The sequence below is a fragment of the Lactuca saligna genome, chromosome 7 (genome assembly GCF_052625555.1).
Source record: "Lactuca saligna cultivar CGN05327 chromosome 7, ASM5262555v1, whole genome shotgun sequence".
Classification (NCBI taxonomy): domain Eukaryota; kingdom Viridiplantae; phylum Streptophyta; class Magnoliopsida; order Asterales; family Asteraceae; genus Lactuca; species Lactuca saligna.
Window position 1 is genome coordinate 183,700,961 of NC_136423.1, and position 16,779 is coordinate 183,717,739.

The 16,779-nt window shown below is 38.3% G+C and overlaps 1 protein-coding gene across 1 annotated transcript; it reads right to left on the reverse strand.

Moving 5' to 3' along the window:
• Window positions 1-9,918: 9,918 nt before the first annotated feature.
• LOC145005650 (rho GDP-dissociation inhibitor 1-like) lies at window positions 9,919-11,642 on the reverse strand. Its single transcript, XM_078964765.1, has 6 exons — window positions 11,389-11,642; window positions 10,969-11,116; window positions 10,812-10,878; window positions 10,501-10,722; window positions 10,160-10,284; window positions 9,919-10,074 (listed from the first exon to the last, which is right to left on the reverse strand). The coding sequence occupies exons 2-6, from the start codon at window positions 11,101-11,103 to the stop codon at window positions 10,000-10,002; spliced, it is 624 nt and encodes a 207-aa protein (XP_078820891.1). The 5' UTR covers window positions 11,104-11,116; window positions 11,389-11,642; the 3' UTR covers window positions 9,919-9,999.
• Window positions 11,643-16,779: the final 5,137 nt, after the last annotated feature.

The following is a 16,779-nucleotide window of genomic DNA, read 5'->3' on the forward strand; positions in this document are numbered from 1 at the left end:
CGCCGAAACGGTCTAAGACCGTTGATTTCAGAGTGGGAGATCAGAGCAACCACGTTTGTGGGAAGTGTGGGAGGGGTCACACCGGAGTTTGTAGGTCCGGTGGTGCATGCCGTAAGTGTGGAAAGGTGGGGCACTATGCGAGGGATTGTCGGTAGGCAGTCCCGGGTCAGAATTTGAGGATCTGTTATCATTGTCATCTGGTTGGGCACTTGAGGGTCAACTGTCCACAGCTTGCTGCGGGACCGGTGCATGCTCCAACACCGACCACTTTGAGGATCACAGGTGGAGGTCAGGGTGGAGCGGAGCCCCCAAGAGCTTAGGATCGTGCTTTTCAGCCTACAACAGAGAAGGTCAGAGCAGTGTTGGATGCAACTGCGGGTATGTTCCTTTCTTGATATCTTGTAATGTTGTGATTATTGTGGAAGTATTATTATCTGCTAGTCTCATTGTGTGGTTTTCGTTTTGGTATCCGTTGTTCCTTGAGGGTTTGGTATGGTTATGGGTTAGTGTTTCGGGTTTTCGTTGGTTATCATTCATGAGGGTTATTAGTGGAAATATGGCGTTGGTTTGAATGTCGGGTAGCATCTGCAGTCTGAGGAGTGGTTAGCTGAAGATTGAGTTTCTTTCGAGCGGGATGATCAATGTGGAAATGTGATTTTGCGAAGGTTGCTAGTGCTAGTAGGAATCAGTCTGCGTGTAAGTGTTGGGTTTTATGCAAGGTTGTTTTGGGAGGTCGGTGACAGCGACCGGTGGTTGATAGTCAGTGTCCTAAGTGGGGGAGAATTGGAAATTCTCCAGATGGTCGATAGGCTTGAGAGGTTGTTTAGCTACTTGGGATTCAGCAGTGGTTCTGTCAGTGAAGAGTGCAGGCTGGTATGGGTGAGTAGCAGGCGTGCGGGGCGGGATACATACCTATGGCATTGATTGTGGAGGGCCTGGGATCAGTCCGGGATCGAGTATGTATGATGGAGATAGAGTTCGGAACCCCTAGAGGGCTAGAAAAGTATGCATGGGAGGATTTACCGGAGAGATAACTCGGAGTGATGAATGTTAGTCGATCGGTCCGGATAGACTAAAGGCCGGTAGGCGTACCAGTCAGGCCGAAGGCTCGGGGGGGGGGGGGGGGGGAGGTCCAACCAGACTGAAGGCCCTGGAGGGCGGTCCAGATTGGCTGAAGGTTTTGAGAGTGGTCCAGATTGGCTGAAGGCCTGGTAAGGTGGTCCAGTCATGCTGAAGACTCTGCAGGTATTATTGGATTGGTTTGAGGAAATGGGTTGAGTATGTTGTGATGTGTTAGCATTAGAAGGTTTGGCCCCGGGTATTGATCTTGATTGGTAGAGGTAGTGTATGGACTCGAGAGTCCTTGCGAGCAGATTCAGGACATGTGTGTTGCGTGGATAGCGGTTATGCTATAAGGGAGTGTAAATTCACGTAAGTGGAAGTAGCAACGCAGGGTTATGATTGGAGTGGTCCAATTATGGTCTTTGAGCAGCGAGATTGTGGCAGTGGTATGGGATCACATCCAGGTTGGATGGTTGCTGAGGCTCCGCGGGAATGCATGGATGGAATCTTGGATTTCCAGATAGATTTAGTTTTATGTGGAGAAAATTCATCCAGAAGGATGTTTGGAAGTGTCATCAGTGTATCGGGTTTTTCCTAACCGAGGACACTAGAGCCAGTTCAGTGTGGTTATGGGATTGCGGTGGAGAACTCATGGGAGTTGCTCTGAGGCTAAAGCATGTGTCATCCTATCAGCAAGAACGGTAAAGTTGGGTTTCGGATTTCGATGGACGAGTCTTGAGGAACCTGGTCCGATGAATGCCAGGCGGTACAATGCGGGGGTAGTTCTGTAGTAGAGTTGTCGCAGGCTTTGAGGACGAAGCCTAATTTAAGTGGGGGAGAATTGTAACACCCCGTTCTTAAAATGTTTAATTATGAGTCCTTGAGATTTAAGAGGAAGGGTAATTCTGGTCCTTTTTCGGGAAATGGGTCGAGAAGGTTTCGGGTTGGCGTATGTTGTTAGAAGCATTGGGCTTCTCGTCACCCTCGTATGAATGTAAAGTTATTTGGGAGCGGGTTTAGAGTAGAGGAGTTGCAGCGTTTTGACGATGATTATTGTTTATAGCTCTTTGTGGAATAAGTGGAAAAGGTCCCATGCATGCATGGCATGCATGCTTGAAGTTGGCTGGGTACGCCCAGTGTAAGGTGGACGTACGCCCAGCGTAATGGAGGAAAGAAGCGCGGGTGGCCAGGTGAGTACGCCCAACATACTAGAGGTACGCCCAGCGTACTCTCAGAAACCCCAAACCCTAATTTAAGAGACACCACTATATAAGGAACATGTTGGTTCATACCCTAGCCTCCATAAGCTCATCCTTAACCTCAGAAACCCTAGAAACCTGTATTCCCTCCATTGTTGGGTGTGTTTAGCCTTTGGAAGCTCATTTTCTCAAAAGAAAAGCTAGAAGAAGAAAAGAGAAGTTGTCAAAGAAGGAAAGGAACAATTGGAGCTTGTAGATCTGAAGAGATATCATCCTTTGAAGCTTATTTGAGGTATAAAGCTTCTTGCTTGCCATTTATTTTGCATAGATCTAAGTGTTGTGAAGTTTTTAGCATCTTTCTTGTCCCATAGTTCTCATCTTGATTCATGCTTTGTATTGGACGAGATTATTTGTCCTTTCAGACCTTTGGAGAGGTCTTGAGTGAGAAAAATGAGGTCCCAAGGGCTGTAGTTGTTCCATGTGTGAGATATATAGGTCTTAATGGATTAAGACCTTGGATTAAGAGCTTATGGACGTCCCAAGTGATAAAGTTTGAGACTTTATGAATTCTAATCATATTTGGCATAGGGATCTGAAGTTTGGGCTTAATAGCTTAAGCCATTAAGAAGTTATAATGAATTAATGAGTAGAGAAGTTACGCCCCACATAACACGTGATTACTCCCCGCATAGCGGGCCAGATCCCCGATCCCCAGTCGCGAATAAGAGTGTACGCCCCACGTACCAAGGAGGGTACGCCCAACGTACTCCCCCTGTTGGACTTCCATGTTGGGCCTTAGAGTTTGGCCTGTTTTTGGGTTGTTGGTTTATGGGCCATGACTGGGAATTTATGGATAGAGTATTCTGGGCCCAATTATTGTTATGAACATTGGATCTAGGCCCATTTGGTGAGGTGGGCCCAATTTGGTAAATTAGGCCAATATTGGACTTTGTATAAGATTTGGACTTTGGTCTTGGCCCGATAAGTGGATGTATGATTGGCCTAATGTTTATTTTGTTATGATGGCTAGTTCGGGATTTGCGGTGAATTGGTGATTCGAGAATCTGCTCTTCACTTCAGAGTTTCGGCAGTGCGAGGTGAGTTATCCTCACTATATCGACAGGGTCTAAGGCACGAAGGCCGACCCTTTATCGGATTGAGATTCGAGTATTTGTTGTTATGTTATTGCTTTGATATATCTGCATCCCGGTAGCTAGGATGGTATATGTTAGAGACCTGGTTAAGGTCGGTTTCCTGATATATAGGGTAATGCTATGCTAGTGATCGGTTAGGTCGATATCCTGGTTAGGATGATGATATGTTATGTGATCTGCTTGATCGGCTTGCTGACTATGAACTGTTATATGATTGTATGTTATGTGCACATGGTTGTTTGGACTGGAGTTGGGTTGAGGCGGTCCTGCTTTGTGCTGTAGGCCAAGATACCCAGGGCGGACCGGTTGTTCCGAAGGCGCAGCGAGCAGTCCGGATAGGTTGTAGGCCCCACGAGGGCGGACCAGACGTGCCGAGGCTCGGAGAGTGGACCAGTACGACTGAAGGCCCGATGTGGGCGGACCAGTCATACTGTAGACTCAGAGAGTGGACCAGGTGGGTTGAAGGCTTGGTGCGGGCGGGCCAACCACACTGCAGACTCGAAGGACATGACTAGACTCGGAGGGTGGACCCGGTGGACTGAAGGCCCGATACGGCGGACCAGTCACACAATAGACCCTACATGAATGACTATTCTATGTTCTATTATGTTATATATGTTATGTATGATATGGGCCGGAAGGCACTTTGTTATGGGCCGGAAGGCATTATGTTTTGGACCGGAAGGTCGTAGCCCGGAACGGCGTATACGTGGTCGGTATTTTGGGGGTATCTCACTAAGATTTCGGGCTTACAGTTGTGGTTTAATGTTTTTCAAGTTCTTAAGGAGACCGTGGCAAGGCGAAGGCGTGATCGTACCGCTCCTCGTGTTTATGTTTTATGTTATGGTTCTGGGAATACTCTGATAATAAATGTATTGAAAATCTTTTTGTAGTAACATTATTTAAATGAGTTGTTTTTGAAAAGTTTAAATTTTGTTGAAATTTTTGGTCGTTACAGACAAAATCATCATTTGATGCTTATTGGTTGAGTTATAAGCATCTAGATTCAGACTTTACGTGGCATTTATGCTTAGGAAGGCCATATCTATGGATTAGGGGCACAGATCTGACCACATGAGATCAATAGAGTTTGTGCATGGCATGAACTCGCCGAGTTGTTCTTGGGACTCGGCGAGTAGAGTTAAGGTCCATGCAGATCACTCAGTGAATAGACTTGCCAAGTTAGGGATAACTCAGTGAGTCAGAAGGGGGTTAAAAGACTGGAGTTCAAGGCGGTACTCGCCGAGCTGTTCTTGAGACTCGGCGAGTTGAGTCGGGGTAGCCCCGCGATTCATGCCAGGTGTGACTCGTCGAGCATAGGATAGGACTTGACGTACCAAGCGGGACAGAGAGTTAGTGGACATGTGTGTACTCGCCGCGTCACCGGAGTGCACTCGGCGAGTTGGGTCAAAGTTGACCGTTGACTTTTGTTGACTATTAGAGTTTGGTCAACAATGGGGTCCTTGAGTCAAGAGGGGGATAAAATAGTCTTTTACCCTTCTGAGGATGACAATAGAGGGTCGAGTCTAGCCTCGAGTGTTATGTTTATGAGGGTATTTACTTTGTATGAATAGGCGGAGGCTAGGCAATACTTCTACCGAGTCAGAGATTTACGAGACGTCTGATGTGAGTCTTCTCACTATGCCTTACCCGATAGGGTAATTGTATGTGACCGAAGGGTCTTATGTGTATGATGTATATGCGATGTAAGTTATATGTGATATGTTATGTGATGTGAGCATGATGTGGGTCGGAAGGTCATGATGATACGGACCGGAAGGTCAACCGAGTTTGGGATGGAAATCCCCTGAGACACTTGGATCGGAAGGTCCTATGGCCTGGAAAGGCGTATGTGATATATGTGGTATTTTGGGGAACTCACTAAGCATTTATGCTTACAGTGTTATGTGTTATGTGTTTCAGGTACTAGCGATGATCACGGGAAGGCGCCGACATGACTCTTACACACGCACACTGAAGTTTAAATATTTTGATCTTGGGGTTTTGTACTGATACAATGTTGATACAATGTTTTTATTTATGAATGCAAACTATATTTCATGGTTTTTCAAAAGTGAAAAATTGTTCAAATTTTTACGGTGTTACATTTTGACTTTCTCAAAATTGATTTCCATTTTGTTCTTATTATATACAAATACACCATAAACCTCCTCTTAATACTTCCTGGGCAGCCGAATCTATCCCATAATCACAATTCTTCTCAAAATCGACGCCTTTTCTGGAAGGTGAATGTGGACGTAATTTGAAAGAAAGGAGGGCATATCATGAAGGTGAATGTGGGAGAGTTTTAGACGGTGTCGTACGTCCCACTAATGGCATCACATACTTTTAACCTGATCCGTCCAACAACTGGAGACCAGAGACGAAACAGAGTGGTTTGCTCGATCCAATGGTTTTGATTTTGGAATAAGGCTTTGGTTTCAATATATTTACTATCTCGATTTTGTGTTTTGATTGGTTAAAAGGTAGGGTTTCGGTTTTGATTTTTTTTGGATATTGTGTTACAGTGTCGTTTTGTTGGTAGGTTCATCATCATTCATTCTCCAACATTTATAGGTTCCACCCACGAATCCAAGTTTATACATCGTGGCTCTATCACACATCTTCTCAAATAAAAATCTTTGCAATTGGTAATGTTTGAGTGATAATGAACACATATATTTGAATCATGAGGGATAATAAATTAGTGTTTTGGAAGGTGGGTTACGACTGCAACAAAGTTGAAGAAGACTAGTTTTACATTCAAAAAAACCATTGAACAACAGTGGTGGGTTGAATCAAGATAACCCCACTACCACCAAGTCAAAGAAATGCAGGGGGTACAAGCTGCTAATGCATGAGGTACAACTTACAAGTCTATTGGATTCTCCTCCCACACACAGAAACACGTGACGGAACTGCTAATGCATGAGGTACAACTTACAAGTCTATTGGATTCTCCTCCCACACACAGAAACACGTGACGGAAGACGACACCGTTGTTATCAACTGTTGGACGTAAAATGACGCCGACAAACTCCGTATCCAACGAAACAAAAGGGTAATCGTCGATAAAGGATGAAATTATACCAAACTCGTGTTCCAGGTTATCGGCGTTCACAATTCGCATGAGAAACGGTAGCATAGGAGACGTGAAGTTGTCGATCGACATTAGAGCAATAGTAAGAAGGCTCTCTATTGGACAATTTAGAAATGGGAAAAAGTGGGGCGAAGAAGATGAATAGTACTGGGTTAAGGAATAATTGGTCAATAAACATCTGATGTGGCAAAGGGGTAACCGGATGACCCCTTCATTTTGCTCAAAAGGACCTAATCGACCCATCAAAGTGTAATTTGTTCCCTTATAAAGCCACAAAATAAGTTAAATGGCTAAATGGATAAACTCTATAAACATAATAGGGCATATATGTCATTTTCCCTTTATAAATTGAATATAAATAATATGAAAAATATATAAAAACTGTTTTATTTTAAATGTTTGAGAACATAAAAATTATCTCATTAAATATATTTTAGTAAATTTTGTGATTAAATAGATTTAAATAAAATTTGTAATTTGTATATTAAAAAAGATTTCATCGTTATTCCATAATTAATTAATTAATAATTTCAGAAAAAATCATAAAAATGTTATCATTATATTATAATGATAGTATTTAAGAAAAAAAGTTCAATGATTAGGACACTACAAGAAATAGAGTTATTATCGGCGATACCAATAGCGACGACACCTACTTTTAACAGCGGCATATCAGATTGTCGCCGGTAAAAGTAGTTGTCGCCGTTAATGACTCATGACACGGATCCGTGCTTTCACGTTATGGTAAATTAAGATCGTTCAATCGTGTTTTTAATCCAACGACGGGGATAATCGAGGAATGCACAAAAGCAATACCGGCGAAAAATATCGTCGCTAAAGACCTAACCAAGTTGCCACTAATTGTCGAAAAATGAAGCAGTAATGTTTCCTACCTAAGTGTCGCCGGTATTGACACAAGTCGCCGCTAAAGCCAAAATAGTCGTTGGTAAAGGCGTCGCCGCTAAAAGTCGACGCAGTTAACGAAAAAAATCGACGCCCTTTTCCTTTTCTCTTTTGTTTGCTTTCATCTCGCGTTGCTACTGCGTTTTTTCTTTCATCTTCTTCGTCGATTCACAGCTAACACCCTCCCTCAAAACCGAGATTAAGGATTCTGGCCTCATAGAAGAAGATACTAGTGGTCAAAGTTGAGATTGACTAGTGAGGCTCCTTCCGTTTCCGGCGACAACCACTACTTTCTGGTAACAATAGTTATTTCTAGCAAAAGATTCCTTTCCCTTTTGTCTTGTAACATCGATTTTAGCTTACTTTAGTTATTAATTGCAAAATCTTTTCAATTTCAGTTTTTGATGGACTTTTCCGGCCACCATTGGCGACTACCACCACTGCACCATTTCTTTGATTTCCACCACCACAAGTTTGCATGCACCTACCATTTGTCGTGGATTACATTAGACTAATTAAATAAGAGTTGGGAATTACTTGAGTGAGGTGTTATCTAGGTGATATATCTTAATGATTTTTCTATGGCCTATAGTCTAATTTGTTTCTGTGAATAGCTAAATTACTATTATTGGGTCGGGTACACTTATTTGATGGAGACCATTATTAAAATCTCAAAAGGATGTGAACTATATATTTAGGATATGATGTATTAAGCAAGCCATCTTCTTTTTATTTTACATAATGTATTAAGCAACTCAAATGAGAATGTGGATCCATGTGAGGAAAGTTGAAAGAAACATTATACGATGTGGTTTTGGTATAAGTAGAATGCTATAATTGAAAAAAATAAAAATAAATTATTGTTATAATTGAAAAAAAAAACACAAAAAAATGTTATAAAATTGTTTAAAAACTTATATACAAATACTAATTAACTTGTAATCTTCAAATTAACTTATAATGTTATATTTCTATAGTTTTATATTTATATTTTCATGTCTTTTTTAGTTTTTAAATTTTTTATTTGCAACTTATAATATTACAATGTTATAAATAAATCAAAAATATATTTTTTAATCTTCAAATTAGCTTATCATGTTATAATTTTTCAGGAAATTTGACAATTTAAGTTATAAGTTTATATATGTTATTATTAATTATGTAGTTGGAAAATGTTCGTGCATTGCTCAGTGATCCGGCATGTAGGGATGAATTTTATTCGTTTTTTCAATCCCAAAATAATCGAGGAAACGATAGGAAAGAAGATGATGGTATGTAGGGATGTGTTTTATTTGCATACGTTGTCACACTTTGTTACTTGGTAGATTGTAAAACTTTGGTTGTTTTTTTGTAATTAACGGACGACATTATTACTTTTTATATTTAATCGGATATTGACTTTTGTTATTTAATTGTAATCGGATGTTTGTTTTGTAATTAGCGTCGACACTATTATTTTTGATATTTAATCGAATGTTGTTATGTAATTACCGACGATATTATTACCGGCAACCAAAATCGTTAATTAAAAAAAATATTAAAAAAATAAAAATTGTTATTACCGGCGACTCTATTACCGGTGACAGAGTCATTATCGGCGACATGCCTCATTAGCAGCGACAAATTGATCAATAGTGACAAAACAGTAGCGGCAACTCATTACCGGCAACGCGTCGCCAGTATTAGTATAATCGGCGATATTTTAGACTTTTAGCGACAACTTTTGTCGCCGCTAAAGGCCGATATTCTTGAAGTGAGAGGTCATTTTAGATAGTAGACCGATATTCTTGGAGTGAGAGGTCATTTTAGATAGTAGAGAGGGTCTAATTAGAATAACCCCTATATTAAACCAAATAGTTGTACTTGTATCTAAACATGCTGGCTTCAAGAGTATATATGATTAGTTATATAAAGTGTGGGCCTCTTTTTTTACACCAGCTATAAAAGAGATTAGATCATTACGTACAAGATCTTGATCGATTTAATTGAAGATTAAAATTAATAAGATTTGAAGGGCCTCCTTTCTTGTACCGGCTACAAAAAGATTAGATTTAGACGTACAAGATCTTGATCGATTTAATTGAAGCTTAAAATTAACAAGATTTGAACCTGGGAATCATTGGTGTCCATGTATTTTGTAAAATAGTTTGAAGTTGCAACACATAATTCCTAACCCCAGCCCAAGCATTTTTACGTATTACTTGGTACAAAACACATATTGATATCATCCAACTTAAATGAATAAATGTTGATTAACTACATGCATTTTGAGAGTTCAAATAGCCCCTCCAAAACTAGCTTTCGGAAAATGGCTAGCTTGCAAAAATCTAAAACCCTAAAGAAACCAACGGCTAACACTCAGCATATATATATATATATATATATATATATATATATATATATATATATATATATATATATATATATATATATATATATATATATATATATATATATATATATATATATATATATATATATATATATATATATATAGCAGATGGGCATGCAGTTTCAATTAGCCTAAAAAAGTTTTGAATTTATCATAATCCAGCCACCCTGGCCAGCCTTGTTGTCATGTCTAGTTGGCCCACTCTTTATGGATTTCAAAAGCGTAGTTGAGCTCCAAGTGGCAGTTGTTGTCGTCATCCACAAACTGGAGATATAAACAGCGTACGTAGAAACCAATTCAGGGATCGATCAAAGATGGAGGCAGATGAATTAATTACGTACGTACGTACCTTGGTTTTTGCGGAATATGATCCTCTAGCAAACATACCAGATGGAGTTGTCTCTTCGGGCATCTCATGTTCGTAAGGCTCTGGTTGAGGGCTAAAAGTTCCAAGCATTTCTTTCCAGTGTTCAACTACAATATATATATATATATATATATATATATATATATATATATATATATATATATATATATATATATATATATATATATATATATATATATATATATATATATATATATATATATATATATATAACATCCACCATCACCAATTTTAATTAAGCCCAATTATTAACATGTATGAATTGAAAGAGAAAGAGAGTAGCTAATGTACCTACTACCTACCCTTGATACCAGTTTTCCAGACTGTGTTGGTGTATCTGAGCCCACAAACTATGTCGTTGTTGATCTTGATGCTGAATCTCAAATGGTATTTGCAGCCTTCTTTTAGGATAAACCATGGGCGCTCTTTGGGGTTCCCAGACTCTGGGATCTCAAGAACAATATCAGGTCTACCATCAGATACGATAGTAAGGCTCAGTATCTTCACATCTGCTTCCTCATGCTCTATATATATAATTTCTTATCAGCTTCATTATCAGAGATCTTGACCTAGCTAGCTACATATATATATGCATGATGACGAAATCAATTACCTTGAACATGGGCTGCATCAAGACCTCCAAGCAACTGCTCTTTCCATCTCCTCAAGCTCTCATCATCCTGAAATTATTAACAACACACATATAATCAAGAATATCATAGACAACGGCATATATTTACGTACAAATCTACGACTTAACAAACACCAACCTTGTCCTTCTCAAAATGCTCTCTGATGCTCATCTTGGGACCCAATTGTATACGTATTTCATCTTCATCCTCAGTTGCATTACAAGACGAATCAGACATGTCATCGTGCCCTGAGTCCTTGTCATCATCACCCATCTTGTCTCACAATCTGACAACGTCAAAAACCTCATCTTTTAACAAACCTTTCTTTTGTCAAGACTTTAATTAAAGCATAAAGAATTAGAAAAGAAGGAAATTCAAAGTTTTTTTTTAAATAATAATAATAAATCAAGGGTTACATTACAAAAATGGTGATCTTTAGACCTGTCAGGAATGAATTTCAATGAACGATGATGAGCTAAATTTTACAAACAATAAGACTTAAAGAATGAATTAAATTGTGGATTGGTGAAGTACAGAATAATCAAGAAATTAATTAACCTCGATCGATATCTATGGATAAAGAAAAAGAATTCCACCAACTGCTGACGGGTTAGCTATAGGGTTACACCACCGAATTAAGAAGCCTTGACGAGCGAAAAGATGTTCATGAATAGATATCACCCAGTAAAAGAAAAGAATAACAGATTAACAGTTATACATAAAAGATATGCATACGTAGTTTTGTGGAAAAATTATTGTTAGATTGAAGAAAGAGAAACAAGGCCAAAAACTGTTGTATTGAACGTACGTATGGAAATGATCTTGTGGTGATCCGAATTAATCGAATAAACTGAAAACGATGCAATGAATGTCATGTCAAAAAGGGAACGCAAGATTGAGCAAAAAAATACGGGCCTTCAGTCGATTGCTGCAAGATCTTTTTTTTTTTTAAGGGATTTTCAAATATGTATATATAAGAACTATTAATTAATCATAATTATTAATGTAAAATGCATTAATTATGGATATTATTAATGAAATTTACATGGTAATATTGTTTTTTAATGTTATCAAGATCCCCAAAGAAAAAAATTGAATTCTTCAAATTCCCATCCATAGATATAATCAGATCTTGAAATGTAAATAACGCACTTGCAAATCAACTCAATTGATAGATAAATAATGCCTAATTAACTAACTAATTAATGGAGATCTGTTATTCGAAAAATAAAACAGAAATAACCAAAGTAACAATTGTACACTTGTTCAGTTTGCAAGCTAACCAATTAAAGTATATTTTATTAGTGTTATGTTCACGGGTTAAGATGTTGTAATTTTTAATGGTCACGGACCTCTTAAAAGACAAACATGAACAACGGACCAAGATTCACATGCCACCCTCACATGCCCATTAGCCAGTATAACTCTAACTTCACTTCCTATATATAAAAGTACAAACTCCCCCCAAAGTGAATGCACACAAACCAATAAAGCTAGAGAAGAATTAAGATGGGAAAGATGAATCATGTTCTCCTGGGATGTGTGTTGATTATATCAGTACTAATCGCATCAGTTAGCAGCAGCATTGCACCAGCTAGCAGCACCATTGTTTGCAATGTGGAGATAACAGATCTGTTACAATGTCTTCCTGCAATTACAGGTGCACACCCTCCAGCACCCACCCGTCCCTGTTGCAAGGTGATGCGTAGAGTCAACCTGCCATGTCTGTGCCGCTACAAGCCACAACTAGCCAAGTTTGGGGCCAACCCTGTAGCTGCCATGGCAGTACCCAAGAAATGTGGCATTAAAAAGACACCAAGATGCTAAAATCATACCCCTACCCAAACCCCACACTCTTGTTTTTGTTTAGTATTCTATGCTCTTAATCAAGTGAGCTTCTGTGCTCCTTTATGTTCATCAAATGTTTATGTTTCGTAATTGTTTAATTGTGTTCAAAAACTAAAAATTTCCTTCCTTTATGCACGAGTCATGAAACAACATATTATTTATTAATTAATATGCTAATATTCGTTATTTGTTCATAATTAATTAACCACCAAGTGATGAAACTATAAGATATCGATCGATCTTCTTACATGAAAATTGCAATATGGTGTACAATCCTATACAAACTAGAATCTTATCAAATTAAAAATACCTATATCTCTAATTATTGACAACCATAAATGCTAATATAACCCCCCGGGTGAGTTTAACCTGGTGAATTTGAACACTTAGATTTGAATCCAATAAAAAAGTGTTGAGGGAGTCCATTAGTAAAGTAAAGATGTCGATGTATTGGTACTAAATTTGAACATGAAGGACTTGAAGTGTGCCTAATTGAACTTTTATGCATATAGAATATATCTCATTCTTAACCTAATCGGTAACAATGATGGTAATGCTACATTCACTGCAAGAATAACCGGCAATAGCAGCGACACCTTTAGCGGCAATGAGGACTTTTAGGGACAACAAAAAACAAACTTGTTTTTGTCGCCGCTAAAAGTCTCCGTCGCCGATAAAGGCTTATTTTGGCGATCCACGTCATTTCAATCCCAATCTGTTGATTTAAGAGATGATCCTACGACTAGGATGACATAAGAAATCCCGCGTTGTTTTGCCTCCGGTGTGTTGCCGCTAAAGAGTATGCGTTGCCGCTAAAGGCTTATTTTGGTGACCCGTGTCATTTTAATCTCATCCGTTGATTTAAGAGATGATCCAACAACGTAGAAAACCCCGTGTTGTATTCCCACCCATGTGTCGCCGCTAATGAGTACGCGTCGCCGCTAAAGGCCGTCAACAATAAAACCCTCTCTGCTCGATTTTTCTGTGTTCTCCCTTCTTCTATCTGCTCCCCATTGTCGTCGACCTCATCGGAATTTCACAAAAAACTTCGCAATTTCACCCATCTCTACTTCATTTTTCTCCTTTTCCTTTTCCTTTTTCACTTCTCCTTACTAAATTTCTAGCATTGATGTGTATTTATAAGTGTATTTTGTGTTCGTAGATATGGATGTGTATTTGTATGTGTATTTCTATGTATATGTGCATTTTGAATGTATTTTATGTATGTATATGTGTTTTTGTATTTACAATCCTATGTATATATATATTTATATGTATATGTATGTGTATTATGTATATGTATGTATTTTAGTATGTATACATGAAATTTTTATGTGTATTATGTATGTATATGTGTATTTGTATTAATAGAAATACATACTAATAGCAGCGATGCCTTTAGTGGCGACGGAGAGCATTAGTGGGGACGAATGGAGCATCAGCGGCAACCAATGAAGCATCAGCGACGAACCAACAGTGGTGACCCTTTAGCGACGACATGTTACCGCTAATACCTTTAGCGACGATGCTTGTCGCCGGTAATACTCTTATTTCTTGTAGTGAATATTCATTTTCCGCACTTGATCTAGAGATGATGGAAATGTTAGAAATAGGCCCATGTTCACAACAAGTTAGTGAGTTTTCCATAATTAGCATGAGCCTTTTGGATTACACATAAGATGTTATTTAAGCTAAAATAACAAAAGAGAAAGATTCGGGTTCAGTCTGTTAACACATCAAAGTTATGGTGTGATAATTTGAAACTGTTAAGCTCAAGGTGTTATTTCTAAATATCCTTGGTTTGAAGTGTTAGTCATTATCTCTTATATTAAAAATGATTATAACTTAGCCAAAGTCAAGGGATAAACACCTAAGAAGGAGAAAACCAATTACACATAGAACCAATATTACTCTCTCTCTCTCTCTCTCTCTCTCTCTCTATATATATATATATATATATATATATATATTGAAAATTTTGGATGGAATTTTTTTTCCATATATATGCTCATTTATAGAAATATGGATAACATATATACAGGGAGGACAAAAGAGATCATGTAATCATGCCTATGGACAAGGGAATACAACAAATAAGGAAATAATCAAGGAGTCTAAAAAGGTATAGATCGGTGAACGAAAACATTTCAAAACTCCCCTCAAGTTGGAGGATGAAGGTTGCAAATGCCCAACTTGTCAAGCAACAAATGTAGTTTTTTTCCTCCCAAAGCTTTAGTGAACAAGTTGAAGAGATTTGAGCACTCTAACAACCTTAAGGTACACATACAATCCTAAATGTTTTGGATTTATGTTTTCTCTAATTATACATGCAATTTGATTTTCCAAAGCATTATCCTAACTAGCATACAATACATGACACTAAGGGTGTCACGACATTACCAATAAAGGAGTCCATGACCATTTCGACTTATTATGCTCACGACATGACAAAGGAATGTTCACGTCGTGTTGTTTGCTTAATGAGTTGTCCATGATGAGTTGGTTGAGTTGTAACAGAACATGTTTAGGATTGGAGTGGGTGAGTTTTCACGACGTGACCAAAGGTTGGTCACGACGTGAGGCTTAATAGTTGAAGTTATTAGCCATTAACTTTGACCTTGACCGTTGATTTGTTAATGTGAGTTGACTTTTGGTCAAACTAAGGGTTTTGGAGTATAGACTAAGAGGGTAATCTTTATTGCTATTAGATACTAGGTAGGATCGGTATTTGTTGGATGAGAGTTATGGTGTTTAGTTGCTACTTATGTGGTGAGTCTTCTCACTATACTTTCCTGTGTGGTAGTATATACATGTTAACCATTTGGATTTTAGTTGATGATTGTTGTTATATGTGAACTGAGTTGTTTTTAACTCCTAGATTGTTGATAGTCTCCAGGGTTGATGATAACCCGTGAGATGTGCTGTTAATCCATTGGGCATGTTGTTAGCCTACTGGGACTACTGATTGTCCCCATGGTTGTATATAACCCATAATTATTTATATTGTTGTGCCGTATGTGATATTCAGTACTTCTGATAGTCTGAGGGCTACTGGTAACCCTTACCTGATTGTTATGATGTGTTTGATGGGTTTTGTACAAACACTCTTATGTGTGCATGCAACCCTAGAGTTGGATCTATGTTATCACTATTAGTTATACAACATTATGAACACTTGAAGAACCCTAAAAGGATTTTAGGAATTTCGAAATCCTCAAGGAAAGATGAAATACATACCTCTTGTTGTTATATTGTAATAACAACTTAAATCTTGAACCTTCTTGTCTTTGAAAGCAAGTACCACAAGTGTAATACCTCTAATGGCTTACAAACACCAAGAGCAAATGGATAGGTAATAGAGAGAAGGAAGAGGTGTGAAATTCATCCCTAGGAACCCTAGACAAGGCATGGATGAATTCTTATGGCCTTAGGGGTCTTTATATAGGTGTAGAGATTAGGGTTTCAGTCCTTATCCTTATCTAGTTGTTTGCCCACCAAGTAACCATAAGATAAGCCTTGAAAACCCTTATCCTTATCCTTTGAACGATTTCAAGGATATCTTATCCCTTGAATTCGTCCAACCTATATCTAGGATAACCATTACCATATTTTGTAACTATCACATAATTACAATTCAGCCCCTCTAGTTTAATTAATTACACTTGATCACAAAATTAATTCCTAATTAATTATTGACGAATATTAATTAAACAATTATGATTTCTCCTTTAATATATTATTCTTATAACATATTAATAAATCATAATAACCTCTTTCTCTATTATTTCTACAGTCAAGTTGCTTTGGTAAAGGCAACCCAAAAGGACCATGCACAATCGAGTCAAGTACTTGACAAATATGGTTACGGGCTTAGACACTAATCCAACAGTCTCCCACTTGGATAAGTCTAGTAACTATAATAGTAAGTACTACCCGATTAGCAATCGTAGCTCTCAAAGACGCTGTCAAACTCTGATCTTATCAGTAACCTGTCCTTTAGATAAGGGATCATATATTCCTCAGTTCTAGATATCGTATAGATGTGAGACATGGATTGAAATCATTCTCTCAGTCTATGTGTTGTTTCCCGATTTCCGATTT

Bases quoted from the DNA above. Each gene is read 5' to 3' on its own strand.
- LOC145005650 (XM_078964765.1), bottom strand. From the start codon at position 11,103: ATGGGTGATGATGACAAGGACTCAGGGCACGATGACATGTCTGATTCG. The intron at 10,723-10,811 runs GTAATTGATTTC...TTATATATATAG, and splicing joins TGATGCAGCCCATGTTCAAG to AGCATGAGGAAGCAGATGTG. The intron at 10,285-10,500 runs GTAGGTAGTAGG...TATATATTGTAG, and splicing joins CTGGAAAACTGGTATCAAGG to TTGAACACTGGAAAGAAATG.